This window comes from Topomyia yanbarensis, chromosome 2 (assembly GCF_030247195.1).
Source record: "Topomyia yanbarensis strain Yona2022 chromosome 2, ASM3024719v1, whole genome shotgun sequence".
Lineage (NCBI taxonomy): Eukaryota > Metazoa > Arthropoda > Insecta > Diptera > Culicidae > Topomyia > Topomyia yanbarensis.
In genome coordinates this window covers 356,215,748-356,230,728 of record NC_080671.1, presented here as the reverse complement: position 1 = coordinate 356,230,728, position 14,981 = coordinate 356,215,748, and the positions used below count along the sequence as shown (strand labels likewise).

The 14,981-nt window shown below is 42.7% G+C and overlaps 1 protein-coding gene across 1 annotated transcript; it reads left to right on the top strand.

The window, feature by feature from the left end:
* The first annotated feature begins 244 nt into the window (after window positions 1-244).
* LOC131684293 (salivary glue protein Sgs-3) lies at window positions 245-1,081 on the top strand. Its single transcript, XM_058967021.1, is given in 2 exon segments — window positions 245-359; window positions 466-1,081. Coding segments are annotated over 2 exon segments (573 nt in total). The 5' UTR covers window positions 245-308; the 3' UTR covers window positions 988-1,081.
* Window positions 1,082-14,981: the final 13,900 nt, after the last annotated feature.

The following is a 14,981-nucleotide window of genomic DNA, read 5'->3' as shown; positions in this document are numbered from 1 at the left end:
GAGTAATGGATCACGATCGTGCAGCGGCTTTAGAACAATACTAGATCTAGTGTTGTGTATACACGAATCACGTGATACGAACTGAATCGATTAAATTAATATGTGAAAATACTGTTTGAGATGATCAAACATCTACACCCAATGATTACAATATTGGCAGCTGTTGCCTTTCTATTAGCATACGATTTAATTAATATTCACAAGATTGCTCTATAAAAAGTCGCACAGTGATGGCAGTTGTTATCATTTCCTACTGGAAAGTTTCACAGTAGACTATAAAACAGTATCCCTGTCAAAGTAAAAAAAAAATGGCCTCTAGCAAAATTTTGTTGTGTGCATTTTTCATTTGTTTTGCTCTGGTGAGTGCCTATAAATATTAAACGATGCAAATATTCGAACTGAAATCTTGAACGAGAAAATGCTTAAAAATATCTACATTGTAAATAACATCTTTGCTATGTACAGGTTACCACTTGCGAAGGGCAACGACGTAGACCTAAACCCAGGCCAGATGTTCAGGCCCTTAAGGACGCAATCCGTCAGAAGGCTTTAGAGGATATTGCTAGACGCAAGGGTGTGCACCCACACCCACACCCACCGCCACCACCGCCTCCACCTACAACTACTGCAGCAACTACTACTGCCGCATCCACTACCGAAGCTGCAACTACTGCAGAGGATTCAACTACTACAGAGGCTGCAACTACGACAGAGGCAGCCACTACGACAGAGGCTGCAACTACGACAGAGGCTGAAACTACGACAGAGGCTGCAACTACGACAGAGGCTGCAACTACAGCGGAGGATGCAACCACCACCGATGCAGCAAGCACTACCGAAGCTGCATCTACTACAGAGGCTGCAAGTACTGCCGAAGCTGAAACTACTACAGAGGATGCTACCACTACCGAAGCTTCAACTACTACAGAGGCAGCATCCACTACAGAATAATCTACTACAGCTGAAACTACTACTGCAGCAAACTAACTAACGAATAAATTACTGACGTTGCGTGATACTTGCTGGAAGTACAACATGTGTACATATATATATATAAGAATAAACCAATAGCAGCAGCAAACCTTGTATAATTAATTCCATCTTTAGTTCAACTAGCATTTGCATTTTGTTCAACTACATCAGTTATCAATACTGTATTCGATAAATCAATCCCGTCCTAATGTATGGCTTTCAGTGATGCTATTTTTATCTGAGGTCAATTTCGTAGATTGCGCTTCATGCATATCCAGAAATATGTCATCCGACTTACTGAACTCTGCACACATTTATAATAAATATATATGTTTGCTTATGATGCAAAATTCTTTCCTATATCAGCGTTTAGTAGAATGTTCAAGCTGGGGCAGGCATAGCCTAGTTGGTAAATCGATTGCCTTGTACGCAGCTCACCTGGGTTCGATTCCCAACTCCGCCCTTAGAGATTCGGCCCTAAGGCTATAACCTCTATAATCGAAACAATTAAAAAGGTTCAAGTTATGCATCAGAAACATTATTAACTTTTTGCCCTAGTCACTTGAATTCCATAAATCAATGTGCTTATGTCGATTAATCGGTAACAGAGCATTTCGCAATCGCGCATTGATTCGTATACCATGTGATCAAACCTTCAATGAGCATCAGGCAACCAAGTGGAATTTTATTAGCGGCAGAAATGACGCTCGCATCCTAAGGACTACCGACCACTCCTGACCATCTCCTGCGCATTTTCATCGAAGTCTATCAGGAATATGGGCTAAAACCAGACGAAGCAGCAGCAGACCTTGACTCCTATGGAAAATTTTTATCAAGCGAAAGAACCAGGCGCCTTCAACAACTCCACGAAGCTACGCATGAATTTGGAACGTCGAATTTTCTATAGAGGAAGAAAATGTAACTGTAAGTAGGGTAAGGTGGGGCAAATCCGACCTAGTAAATGGTTTTGGCTGTAAAATGCTCATTTTACATCGGATCAAGTCGTTTTATATACCAAATTAAAGGTTAGACTCCTGGGCAACTTCTATATATAGCATTTTATTTGGATCTTCAGAATATCTTAATATACAAGTTTTTTACAAAAATGTTCATTTTTGCTGTTTTCAAAAATGGTGGGGTAAACCCGACCCCCTATGTTTTTGGTTGATTTAGTGCAGATATTACTAAAATTTTATGGTTTTTCAATGATAAATCAATGAATGTTGTGTTATTGAATTGTAACATGAAGAAAATGGAGCTCAATATCAATCTTGGAATGCTAAAATCACGAGCAGTAGTACGTAATGATATTCCCATTTGCACCGGAGCAATTGCTCGACGAATACTATAATCATACCGTTTTTGTGTCTTTCGTTTGTAATTATGAACCATTTTGCATAAAAATAATAAATAATAAGAATAAAAATATATTTCAATTTGATAAATAAAAATTTTCTTAGCAAAAAAGCGGTCGCATTTACCCCAACATTTGGAGGTCGGATTTGCCCCACCGCGTCATTTTTCATTACGATGCAATTAAAAAATAGATGAAAAAGGTTGAACTAAATTCATCTATGCACTTTGTAGGACTTAAATCAAAGAATTTAAATCCACTTACATTTATTATGCAATCACTTTAACAATCAGAAATATCCTGTAGTCAATGATGCACAAAAGTCAAATCAAAAGTTGTAAAAACACACTTTTTGTCGTATGAGCATCTCAATGTAGACTAATAAAATGCTGCCATACCACCATTATGATTATTTTCGATGCTCTACACGACAACATTGATATTAGTTCGCGTAGTGCTTCTGATTTTTGTTAACAGAGGGGGGTCGGGTTTACCCAACGGTCGGATTTGCCCCACCTTACCCTAATTTAAATATTCCAAAAACTTCTTCGCATCCACAACAGAATTCGACTGAAATTTTAGTCTATTGCCAAAATTTTAATCGAATGAAAAGCCCAGCCAAAATGAAAGAAATCCAACAAAAACTAATTTCATCTTCTTATAATATAATTCTTGGAACTGAAAGTAGCTGGGATGAAAGCGTAAGAAGCAAAGAAATTTTTGGAAATCAATTTAATGGATTTCGGCATGACCGTAATTTGTCTCTTTGTAATAAAAAGTCTGGAGGAGGAGTCATTATAGCCATAAACGCAGACTTTCCTTCAGAAGAAATAGAAACCATGAAACATATAGAATTTGAACATATATGGGCAAAAGCAGTAATATCAGGAGAAGTACACATATTCTCCTCTGTGTACTTTCCACCTGAAAATGCTCACAAAAAATCATTTGATCTATTTTTTCAAACTGTAGAATCTATCATGTCAAACATGGAACCTGAAGTAAAACTGCATATTTATGGCGACTTTAATCAACGTAACACCAACTTCATCGTAGACATTGAAAACGAATATATCTTACTCCCAGTCGTAGGCGAAAATGAAACACTTCAATACTTCTTTGAAAAAATATCTGAATTTGGCCTGCACCAAATCAACCATGTAAAAATTAGACAAAATTCATATTTAGACCTCTTATTCACGAACTGCACTGAAGACTTCTGTGTTAATGCATCTTTAATTGCATTATGGAAAAATGAAGTATTTCACACAGCAATCGAATATTCAATTTTCTTTCATCAAAACTCCTCCCCTAACGACTTGGAGTATGAGGATGTGCCGGAATACCATAAAACCGAATTCGAATAAGTCAAACGTAGACTATGTAGAATAAATTGGCAAACTGTATTGAGTATAGAAGGAAATGTCAACGAAACAGTGACTGAATTCTATTTAATTGTAACGAATTTAATATCTGGAACAGTACCAGTAAGAGGAAGAACTCATGGCGGTCAGCAGCCTGTATGGTTCAACCAACATCTGAAAAATTTAAAAAATAGAAAGCAAAAGGCACATAAAATTTACAAGAAAGAACATAGTATAGCAAATCGGCAAAACTATCTGGATATTTGCTCCCAACTCGACATAGCCATTAACACTGCACATGAAGAATATAATCGTAAAATCGAGACTGAAATCAAGACCTCTCCAAAGAATTTCTTCAATTACGTGAAAACGAAATTGAAAAGTAGCAACTTTCCATCCTAAATGCATTTTGACGGACATGTAGGAAATAACAATACAGAAATTTGCAATTTATTTGAAAAATTCTTTCAAGAAGTCTATACTTCATATTCCGAAACAGACCGCGACCGCGACTACTTTTCATTTATACCTGAATTTTCAAATGAAATTTCCGTCCACGAACTATCTGCACACGAAATTACCACTGCACTAAAAAACTGAAACGCATCAAAAGGACCTGGACCGGACGGAATAGCACCAATATTTTTAAAAAATCAGAAGCAGAAGAATTCACTCTACCATTACTACATATTTTCAACATGTCACTGAAAAATGGAACATTCCCAGAAATATGGAACTCATTCTTTTTAGTGCTAATTTTTAAATCACGCGCTAAATCGGACAACCGAAACCATCGTGGGATTGCCATTATATCATGCATTGCAAAATTATTCGAAAAACTAGTAAATGACAAAATATTTCAGCAAATCAAAAATCAAATAACAAGCAAGCAGCATGGCTTTTATAAAGGCCTTTTAGAATTTGTAACATTTACTGTAAATGCAATGGACAATGGCAATCATGTGGAAACACTCTACACAGACTTTAGTAAAGCATTCGACCGTATTGATATACCTTTATTACTCTTCAAACTGCAAAAATATGGCATAGAAAATAAACTATTGAAATGGCTCGAATCATATTTAACGAAACGTCAACAAACAGTTCGCTTTCAGAATATACTCTCGGAACCAATTTCTGTCACCTCTGGCGTACCCCAGGGTTCCCACTTGGGCCCTCTTCTTTTTATTTTGTACGTAAATGACATTACCTTTATACTCAAACATCTTAAAGTGCTTATGTATGCAGATGACATAAAAATTTTCATGGAAATAAGAAATGTCGACAAGTTTCATAACTTTCCCTACCCAGTAATCTCTAGCTAATTGAATGTCGTTAAAATGTAAAGAAGAAAATGTGACTAACATAGTCGAAATAAAAAAAGGAAAAAAGAAATCAATATATTCCACACGTGGTGTAGCAAAAGTCTACTCCAACTTAATGTAAAGAAATGCAACTCAATAACCTTCAGCAGAAAAATTTCAAATTTTCCCATAGACATACACTTAGGCAACCAACTTGTAGAAAAATGCAAAATTGTACGAGATTTAGGCGTAATCTTAGACTCCAAGCTCACATTTGTTGAACATTATATTACAATAATAAATAAAGCAAATAGTATGCTGGGCTTTATTAAACGTTTCACCTACAATTTTGAAGACCCTTACACAATAAAATCATTATACAATACATATGTAAGGCTAATTTTGGAATATTGCAGCATAGTACCCATACACTGTCCTGTACGAAAAACGCATCGAATCAGTCCAAAAACAATTTATTTTGTACGCACTTCGTAAACTAAACTGGACGACTTTTCCTCTTCCATCGTATAAAGCACGTTGCATGCTCATTAATATACAAACACTCAAAGAACGCCGCGAATTTACCACGCTTTGTTTTATCAACGACATTATTTCTCAACGTGTACAATCCGCATCATTACTTTCGCAAATAAAATTTTATGTACCTATCCGACAACTAAGAACTCGTAATTTATTCCAAGAACAATCTTTTAGGACAAACTATGCTAACAATAGCCCCATTAATAGAATGATGCGTCATTATAATGAAAATTGTGTAATAATTGACCTTTCCATGTCTAGAAAACAAATTAAATCTGAAGTAAACCGTAGAAATAATGTATAGTATATAAGTAAATATTGTAAAACCATTCTAAGTAGTCTACATATGCTTGACGAAAATAAATAAATAAAAAAAAAACGCATCCCAGCAAGGTAAAAATGGCACTAATTCAAGCATCGCATAAACATTTCGATTCATGTTTCAATTTATTTTGAGCAAAACCAATGATATGTTTTGGTGTGCAAGTATACAAATTTCGGAAGGAACCGATCTATGGAGACAAACAGAACACGATGGCCAATAAATCTGTGTCTGGCAAGTGCTATGTGGATGTGGAATAATGATTCAGATTTGTATCACATTTGGAACCATCAACGGACAAACCATTACACAGGTGTAAATAACTGTATGGTATCATGGTTCTTCATACCGCTCTTAGACTCTTCCAAATTTGAGCCAAGTAGGCCAACAAGTAAGTTTGTATGGGAAATGTCTGGACAAAATACATGGCTATAGATTTCACCACACGGTGACATTATACACGCAAGATAATCTGAATGGATCTGAAATTTTTTGCAATAGTCCCTATCATCATGTGTTTCAATCTAAAAAAGACATAAAAAAGAGACATATTGTAACGGATATTGGAAAGATATCAGGACATTTGAAGGCGAGAAATCGTTTCTCTCAATAGCAGTTGCATAATGTAACAGTAACCTGACATAATTAACATATTGTAATCTGACCTTCATACTTGCATGACGTCGTTTGAGGGTGAAAAGTGTTTTGGTCAAGGGGGAACGTTGTCTTGACCAGAAAAGAATGTTTGTATTCCGTGATGACACAGCGAAATTTCCTATTCCTTGATCAATTTTAATAGTACAGTTTTGGCATATTTTGACATAATTACCACAATGCTGACAAAATATATTTAAAGAAAGAAGTATTTGTTGTCGATTTTAACCGTTGTTCGTTAATTTTTTTAGTGTTCTCTTCTCATAGCTTTTAAGCTAAAGAATGTCTACTCTATAAGAAATGATGTGTTTTGCTTCGAGCTGATCTAACTGAAATTGGAAAAGCATTTGCCAAGGAGTAGTAGTCAAGGTTTTGAATTTAGTCCAAACACGCAAGCAATAAATAGTAATGTCAAGCAAAATTAACTAGTTTTTAGACTACGGGAGTTACAATAGTACGCAATAGCATGATCTTGTTTAGATTTGTTCAGAATTTCTTGACTGTGAACAGTACAACATTCCCGATGTGATGAAACTGGTCAGAGTCGACATCCAACTTCGGAGAAAGCGACATATCGACACAGATCTTTCATTAGGGCCTAAGTCGTAATGTACTCAAATGGAGAAAAATCAGTTTCAATATTCGGCGATGCTTTTTTAAATGTAGTTTTTATTGTAGGTATAAATTACTTTATGACCATGTTTTTCCGGAAGCATCTTTGGTTAAACCTTATGACAATATAACAAAGAATTTAATTCCTATGTGCTTTTAGTGGGTAGAAACTAAAAAAATGCTTACGCCCAATTTGCATCCCAGTCGTGATTTCGCCCTTCAGCAACCATCATTTGCGGAAGGGCTAAACTGTGTACATAATTTTCAGAAGGGCGCGGTAAATGGGCTAAACTGACTCTGTCTTGCTGGGTAGGGCTGGGAAAATGGGCGAGCTTGACAGTATACTTTTTAATAGAGCTCAGCAAATGGGCGCATAGAAACCCAATGTAAATGAAAGGGCGCGTGCATCTTTTTTTCGAATTACATGAAAATATCGAAATATTCGAATGTTTATGTGCAACAACTATCGAGTAGACATGATCATAGTAGATATTGCTTATCATTTATATAATAGAACCGTCGTTTAAAGAATAATTTTGTGAATAACATCCGTACGCCCGTTTCTGTCAAAATTAGCCTTTATATTCCATATGATAAGAAGGGCCTAAGTCGGAATCTCGAAGAAAATGCATGTTTCGCCGTTTTGTTTTCTTTAATTATAAATCGAACTAAAAACCATTTTAACTAATTTTCACCTCAATCTTGTAGTATTTTTGTCGCATAATGTCATAATAGCGAAAACGCAGTTTGTTTACATTTGCGATTTAAGCCCTAATGAAAGATCTATGTCGATATTATCTTCCAATCAATATTCCACTTCGCTGAATATTAATAACTTCGAAATCAATCGATATATTGTTGATTCTTTCGCATATTGCCTTGAGGTTCATTCATGTTCCATCCTCGCTAGAGGATTAGAAATAACGGCTCTTTGTAATATTTCCCTTTTGAACGAATTTTTTGTTGCGGTAAGTTTTTGCCTTTCTCATCTAAAGAAATGCTATGCAATCACTCTAAAAATCGAGTTTTGAACAGAGGCCCGGAGGGCCTTGTGTTGTATACCATTTCACTCAGTTCGTCGAAATCGGAAAATGTCTGTTTGTATGTATGTTTTTATCGAACGGGGATCTTCAAAAGAGCCTACTACTGACGTGGCCGTGGTACTGTCGGATTCTTACTGCAGTTCTTTCTTCAGAAATCCTACCGACTAAACCTCAACCGCCTGTATCTCCTAATCCTCTTTCTCCTGGGACCCCCGTTGGGTATTACTTCGGGCGAAGATTGTGCTCTTGAACCTCTTCTTTCCTAGAGCCCCTTGATCCCTTGCTGCATTACCGGTCCACCGACGACTGCCGTCGCCAACATCGGAGCCTGTCGAGAAGTGAAGAGATCCAGAGATACCGAAAGCTTCGCAACCACCTTCGCAGGACCTTGTAAGCGACGTGAAACTGATTGCTAGTGTTGCCAACTTAATGCTCTTATCTCTGCTGCGCTGGAGCTCCGACAGATTTGATGTCACTATTATTAACTCCCAGCTATCCTTGAGGCCCTTTTTCGTTGGCCCCTCTGCATACGCAGAGCCCTTTGGCTCCCCTGCGTACGTTGAGTCAGCACGTTATCCAACCCTCACTGCGTAACCGTTCGACCTGTGGACCGCTGTCAACGTTGGAACCCGTCGAGACGTAAACCGGAGAAGGTGAAACTTGACTCGTACCCCTTCACAACCGCCCTCGCAGAATTTGTTGATGTTGCTAACTTAGTGCTCGTTTCTCGCTGCGTAGCCGGTCCACATACGACAGTCGCTGCACTGGAACCCGTCGGGACGTGAACCGATCTGGAGGAGGCAAACAACATGGCTCGCGTTCCTTTCCGGCTACACTCGCAGAGTTTATAACCGACTTGATTCACTCGTCCATATCGCCCATACTTACTAGTTAGTGTTGCCTACTTGCTGTTCTACTCGCCACTTTCTCTGAAATTCTGATAGTATTAGTGTCACTACTCTGCTGACGGCATTCCATGTACCCTCGTCTCGAAACATTTCTGCCACAATATTTTCTACGTTAAGCGCTGCCTCAACGTCGACGTTTACGCTCTCCGGACAAAATGGTCACACAAGCCGCTGGGGTTGACCAAATAACAAGCGAGCTACTAAAACACGGTGGCGAGCCACTGGCTAAAGCGCTGCACTGGGTGATTACCAAGATTTGGGAGGAGGAGATTTTACCGGAGGAGTGGATGGAAGGTGTCGTGTGTCCTATCTACAAAAAGGGCGACAAGCTGGATTGCTGTAATTACCGAGCAATCACCCTGCTGAACGCCGCCTACAAGGTACTCTCCCAAATACTATGCCGTCGACTATCACCAACTGCAAGAGAGTTCGTGGGGCAGTACCAGGCGGGTTTCATGAACGAACGATCTACCACGGACCAGGCGTTCGCTCTTCGTCAAGTACTGCAGAAATGCCGCGAGTACAATGTGCCCACACATCATTTGTTCATCGACTTCAAAGCCGCATACGACACTATCGATCGAGATCAGCTATGGCAGATTATGCACGAGTACGGATTCCCGGACAAACTGACGCGATTAGTGAAGGCGACGATGGATCGGGTGATGTGCGTAGTACGTGTCTCAGGGACGCTCTCGAGTCCCTTCGAATCACGCAGAGGGTTACGGCAAGATGATGGTCTCTCGTGTCTGTTATTCAACATCGCGCTGGAAGGTGTAATAAGAAGAGCAGGGATCGACACGAGTGGTACGATTTTCACAAAGTCCGTTCAGCTACTTGGCTTCGCCGATGACGTTGATATTATTGCACGAAACTTTGAGAAGATGGAGGAAGCCTACATCAGACCGAAAAGAGAAGCCAAGCGCGTCGGACTTGCCATCAACACGTCGAAGACAAAGTACATGATAGGAAGAGGTTCACGAGAAGAAAATGAGAACCGCCCGCTTCGAGTTTGCATCGGTGGCGACGAAATCGAGGTGGTTGAAGAGTTCGTGTACTTGGGCTCACTGGTGACCGCCGACAATGATACCAGCAGAGAGATTCGTAGACGCATCGTGGCAGGAAATCGTGCTTACTTTGGCCTCCGCAAGACACTTCGGTCGAACAGAGTTCGCCGTCGTACGAAGTTGACCATCTACAAGACGCTGATTAGACCGGTAGTTCTCTACGGGCACGAGACCTGGACCATGCTCGTGGAGGACCAACGCGCACTTGGTGTCTTCGAACGGAAAGTGCTGCGTACCATCTACGGTGGAGTGCAGATGGAAGACGGCACATGGAGACGGCGAATGAACCATGAGTTGCATCAGCTGTTGGGGGAGTTGCCCATCTGTCATACCGCGAAAATCGGACGACTATGGTGGGCCGGGCACGTAGCCAGAATGTCGGACAATAGCCCGGTGAAAACGGTTCTCAATTGCAATCCGACCGGTACAAGAAGACGTGGCGCGCAGCGAGCACGATGGATCGACCAGGTGGAAGACGATTTGCGGACCCTTCGCAGACTGCGTGGCTGGCGACGCGCGGCCATGGACCGAGTGGAATGGTGGAATCTTTTGTATACGGCACAGGCCACTTCGGCCTTAATCTGTTAATAAATAAATTAAAAGGGTGTCCAAACTGATATAGGTACTGCTTAAACCAACTATGACCAGACAGGAACTGCCTCAGATAGAAGGTCACGTCACCGTGCCTCCTACCAAGTTGAGTTGAGTTGAGAAAACCGGTATGAGTCTGTGGGGGACTCACAGACTTTTTCCTTTTTCCGACGAGTTCCAGTCATGCTGCCATTTGGTTTTCGAGTCAGCTCTCCTTGTTTTCCGCATTTCCCCAGTCCGCTTCCGCTTATAGCATTCGTTATCTTCCAGTAGGATGATGCCGACAGGGATTATTCCAGCGCGCAGTAACGTAGACTGACTCTGAAGAGATAGTCCTATACTGCCCATGATCGCATATTTGTCCCCCCTTTTTCTATGGGATTTCCTATCTTTATGGGACTGATGCGATCATGGGCAGTATATGCGCTTGTGACCCGCATGGTCATGAGCCTGAATGTACTACTCAGCTTTACTCGATTCTGACACAGCAGAACCGCAACCGAGACCGGGTCCCCGTACCTCAGTATCGACGATGATGGGCTAGCCAGAAGACGCCTCTTGCCACTGCTTGGCCCGACGTTGTTCGGCATGATGTGTTCACAACTTTGGCCGCCTTCTCGCAGACATAGTCGACATGGGTGTTGTAGTTCAGTTGGTTATCTATCATTACGCTCAGCTGTTTCAGTGCCTGCTTCGAGACTATGATATGCCCCCCGACAGTGATTTCTGCACGCTGCAGTACTTTGTAGTTGCTGACCAATTACATCTACGTTTTGTGATAGGCTATCTGCAACTTCACTCCTTGCATACAGTTTTCAATCCTGTCGATCGCCTCCATCGCCAACATGCCCACCTCTTCGGCGTCTCTCTCAGTACTGTTGTTACGATGTCGTCCGCGACTCCGACCTTCCTTTCGACAACCAGTTATCGCTTTCCGTAAATATTGCCAGCTTCTTAAGGACAAGCCCCTCCAAGAGTTTCCCGAGTGTTTCTAGCAGACATATTGGTTTATACGACGATGGATCCTTGGGAGGCTTGCCTGGCTTAGGCAGTAGTATTAGTTTCTTCATCTTCTCTTTGTCAGGGAAGTGGCCCTCGTCTAGAAGCTTTTGAGACACTATTCTAAACACATCCGGGAGTGTCTGGATTGTCGCTTTCAATGCGATGTTGGGGGTTTTCTTCACTTTTAAATCCTTTGCCATTGCAATGAATTCCTCAGTAGAGAATTGTATCACTTAGGAATTGTTCCGCTCTATCTCGCCATCCGATATAATCGGCCATATAATTGAATCGTGCTCCGGAAAGAGCCCTTCTACTATAACCTTCAGTTTATCAGGGCATATTTCAAGAGGTGTCATGGACCCTCTGACCTTCGCTATCGTCACATGGTTGCGACACCCCAGGGGTTGCAGTCAGTACCTTGGCACTTTTCTTTAAAGTAAATAGATTTTCTTCGCTTTATATCACGTTTCAATGGTGCCCTAGCGGCAGAGAAACATTATATTACGCTCCTCTCTGTCCGCTTCGGCGCTGACTCTATGGGCATATCTGATTTTTGGTTTCTCGCTCCAGCAGTACGCTGGACACCGTCTGTTCCTTGGCGCTAGTTTTTTAGGCATTGTGGTGTCGCATGCTTTTGCTAGCGTTTCTGTCAACACTTCCGCGTTCATGTCAGAGGAGCCGCGCGCTGCCTGAATTGCTTCCACAAAGAGATCGTTGTCAAACGACTTCACCTTCCACGTCCGCTCGTGAACTCTCACCCTCTATATTAACGCTTGGTATCGTTGACCAAAACTGACCCGAATTGTCAAGTAATCACTGTGCATGTAGTCTTCCAAAACTCTCCAGTTCATTTTTGCCGCTAATGACGGACTACAAAAGGTAATGTCGATGATGGATTCCCGTCCATTTATGAGGAAAGTTGTGCTGGTGGCCTCATTGTATAGTATAACTGCTCTACCGTCCATCTAGAGGGTGAGTAGCAGCTACATATAAAGATCCCATTAATTTTTGTAATCACCAAGCCTTCGTATGACTTTGAGGCCACTTTCTGTATGGGGTATTTACCCATCACATGAATTGCACCCATTCCTGTTCTATCCACCGCCCAGTTACCGTTGTCGATAGGGATTCAACATCACATTTGTTTCTGTTGTAGACTGTCACAACAGTTGCTGTGCAGTGTCGCAATGATTGAGGTTTAACTAGGTCACCTCCTTGTACAAAAACCCTAATGTCTCAGGGAACGAGTTTGGGCTGCCATCACCCGACCCTCTAAAAAACCACTGCTCTTGCCCAGAACATGATTCCTCCCCGGCACTACCTTACGGCATTACTTCGGGGAGGGGTTTTTATGTGCATAGCACACACTCTAATTCAACTACTTACTAGTTCGTTTCTTCCGCATGGTTACAGCCCCACTCCTCTACACACTACCAATTCTCTACCTTCCACACAGATTGGCAAGTTCTGCATGGCAGCCGGAAAGCTGGCTCTGAGTCAAGGCTTAGTACTCCTCCCCTTCGAATACAGTCTGGGCGGCAAACTTCAGACTGTCTAATTCACCGAGCCCTTCGGCTCCCTTGTGCCAGTTAGCACCGCAACTCCCTTCCCGCACCATTCAGCGCCGTTTACTCGTTGAGAACCAGACTTGTTCGCGAACTACTCGGTCTAGTCCCCGACGATGGACCTAGCCTACTCCGACGGAGAATTTCCCGGCGAGAGAAGTTCTCCCGAAGCCGAGACAGCCAACCAGCTGTCGAGGTCAGTTCGGCGATTCCGGTGGAGCAGGGCGTCCGGTTCGCTGATGCCCCGACGACCTGCGACTGGTGGTATTTCGTCGCGATCTACTCAGTCTAGTCCCCGGCGGTGGATCTAGCTTACGCCGACGGAGAGTTCCCCGGCGAAGGAGGCTCTCCCGATACCGATTCTTCTTTTGTTTTAGCACCACAATTTCTTGAGCCCTTTGGCTTCCTCTCGTTCCGTTTCGCTCTACTTTCCCGATGAGCCATTCAGCTCCCGCCCTCACGTATTCGCGAACTACTCAGTCTAGCCCCCAACAATGGATCTAGCCTATTCTCCTGCAACCGAGCGGTAGATTTCTCCTGATTCGAATGTTCGTTTTTGTGAGCCATTTAGCTCTCCGCGTCGTCCCGATCTACTCGATCTAGCCCACGGCGGTGGATCTAGCCTACTCAACGGCCATACAGTAGGTGCTGAGGTCTATCCGGCGATTCCGGTTGGAGCGTGACTTCCGGTTCACCAGCGCCTCAACGACCCACTGCTAGCTTTGCGACGCGGTCTACTCGGTCCAATCCCCGGCGGTGGAACTAGCCTACTCACGAGCTACCCGGTAGGATGCCGAGGTCGGTTCAGCGATTCCGGTGAAGCTTGACGTCCGGTTCCCAGGCGCCCCGACGACCCAACTCGGTGCTACGTCACGTACTACTCAACTGGTCTCCGGCGGTAGACCTAGTCTACACAGTTGGAGAGTTCCCCGGCGGCGGAATTTCTCTCGAAACCCGATTTGCGGCTTCTTGCTGGTCTCTTCGCCACTTCCTCTGCAGCTCGGAGAGTATGCTCGAGACCACTCTTTTGACAGCGTCCCAGGTATGTTCGTCACGGCACATCTCTTCGACGATATTCTCCACTGTCATACCAGGTATACCCCTACGAACTTCCTCGAATCTAGGGCATTCGAAGACCACGTGTTCCGGTGTCTCATGCACAGTCGCACACTCCGGGCAAAGGGGTGACGAAGTTTGTCCAAACCGATGCAAGTACTTCCGGAAGCATCCGTGCCCGGACAAAAACTGCGTCAAATGGAAGTTCACCTCTCCATGCTTCCTGTGTACCCAGGCCGATACATTTGGGATGAGTCGGTGGGTCCACCTTCCTTTCTCCGCGTTGTCCCACTCCTGTTGCCATTTAGCCAACGAGTTCGTTCGAACCACTCTCCTAGCGTTACGTGCAATTCTCTGCTGATAGCATTCCACGTCCTCCGCCAGGGTAATGCAGATGGGGATCATCCCGGCGATAACGCATACTGCCTCCGACGATATTGTTCTGTAGGCACTCGCGACTCGTACGGCCATCAGTCGGAATGTCCTGTTTAGCTTTTCACGGTTCCGCTTGGTTTTCAGCGCAGCACTCCAGGCAGGAACCCCATATCGGAGTATCGATGACGAAACAGTAGATAGCAGAGTCTCGTGCTGCTTCTCGGACCACCGACGTTTGGCATGATTCTCGCT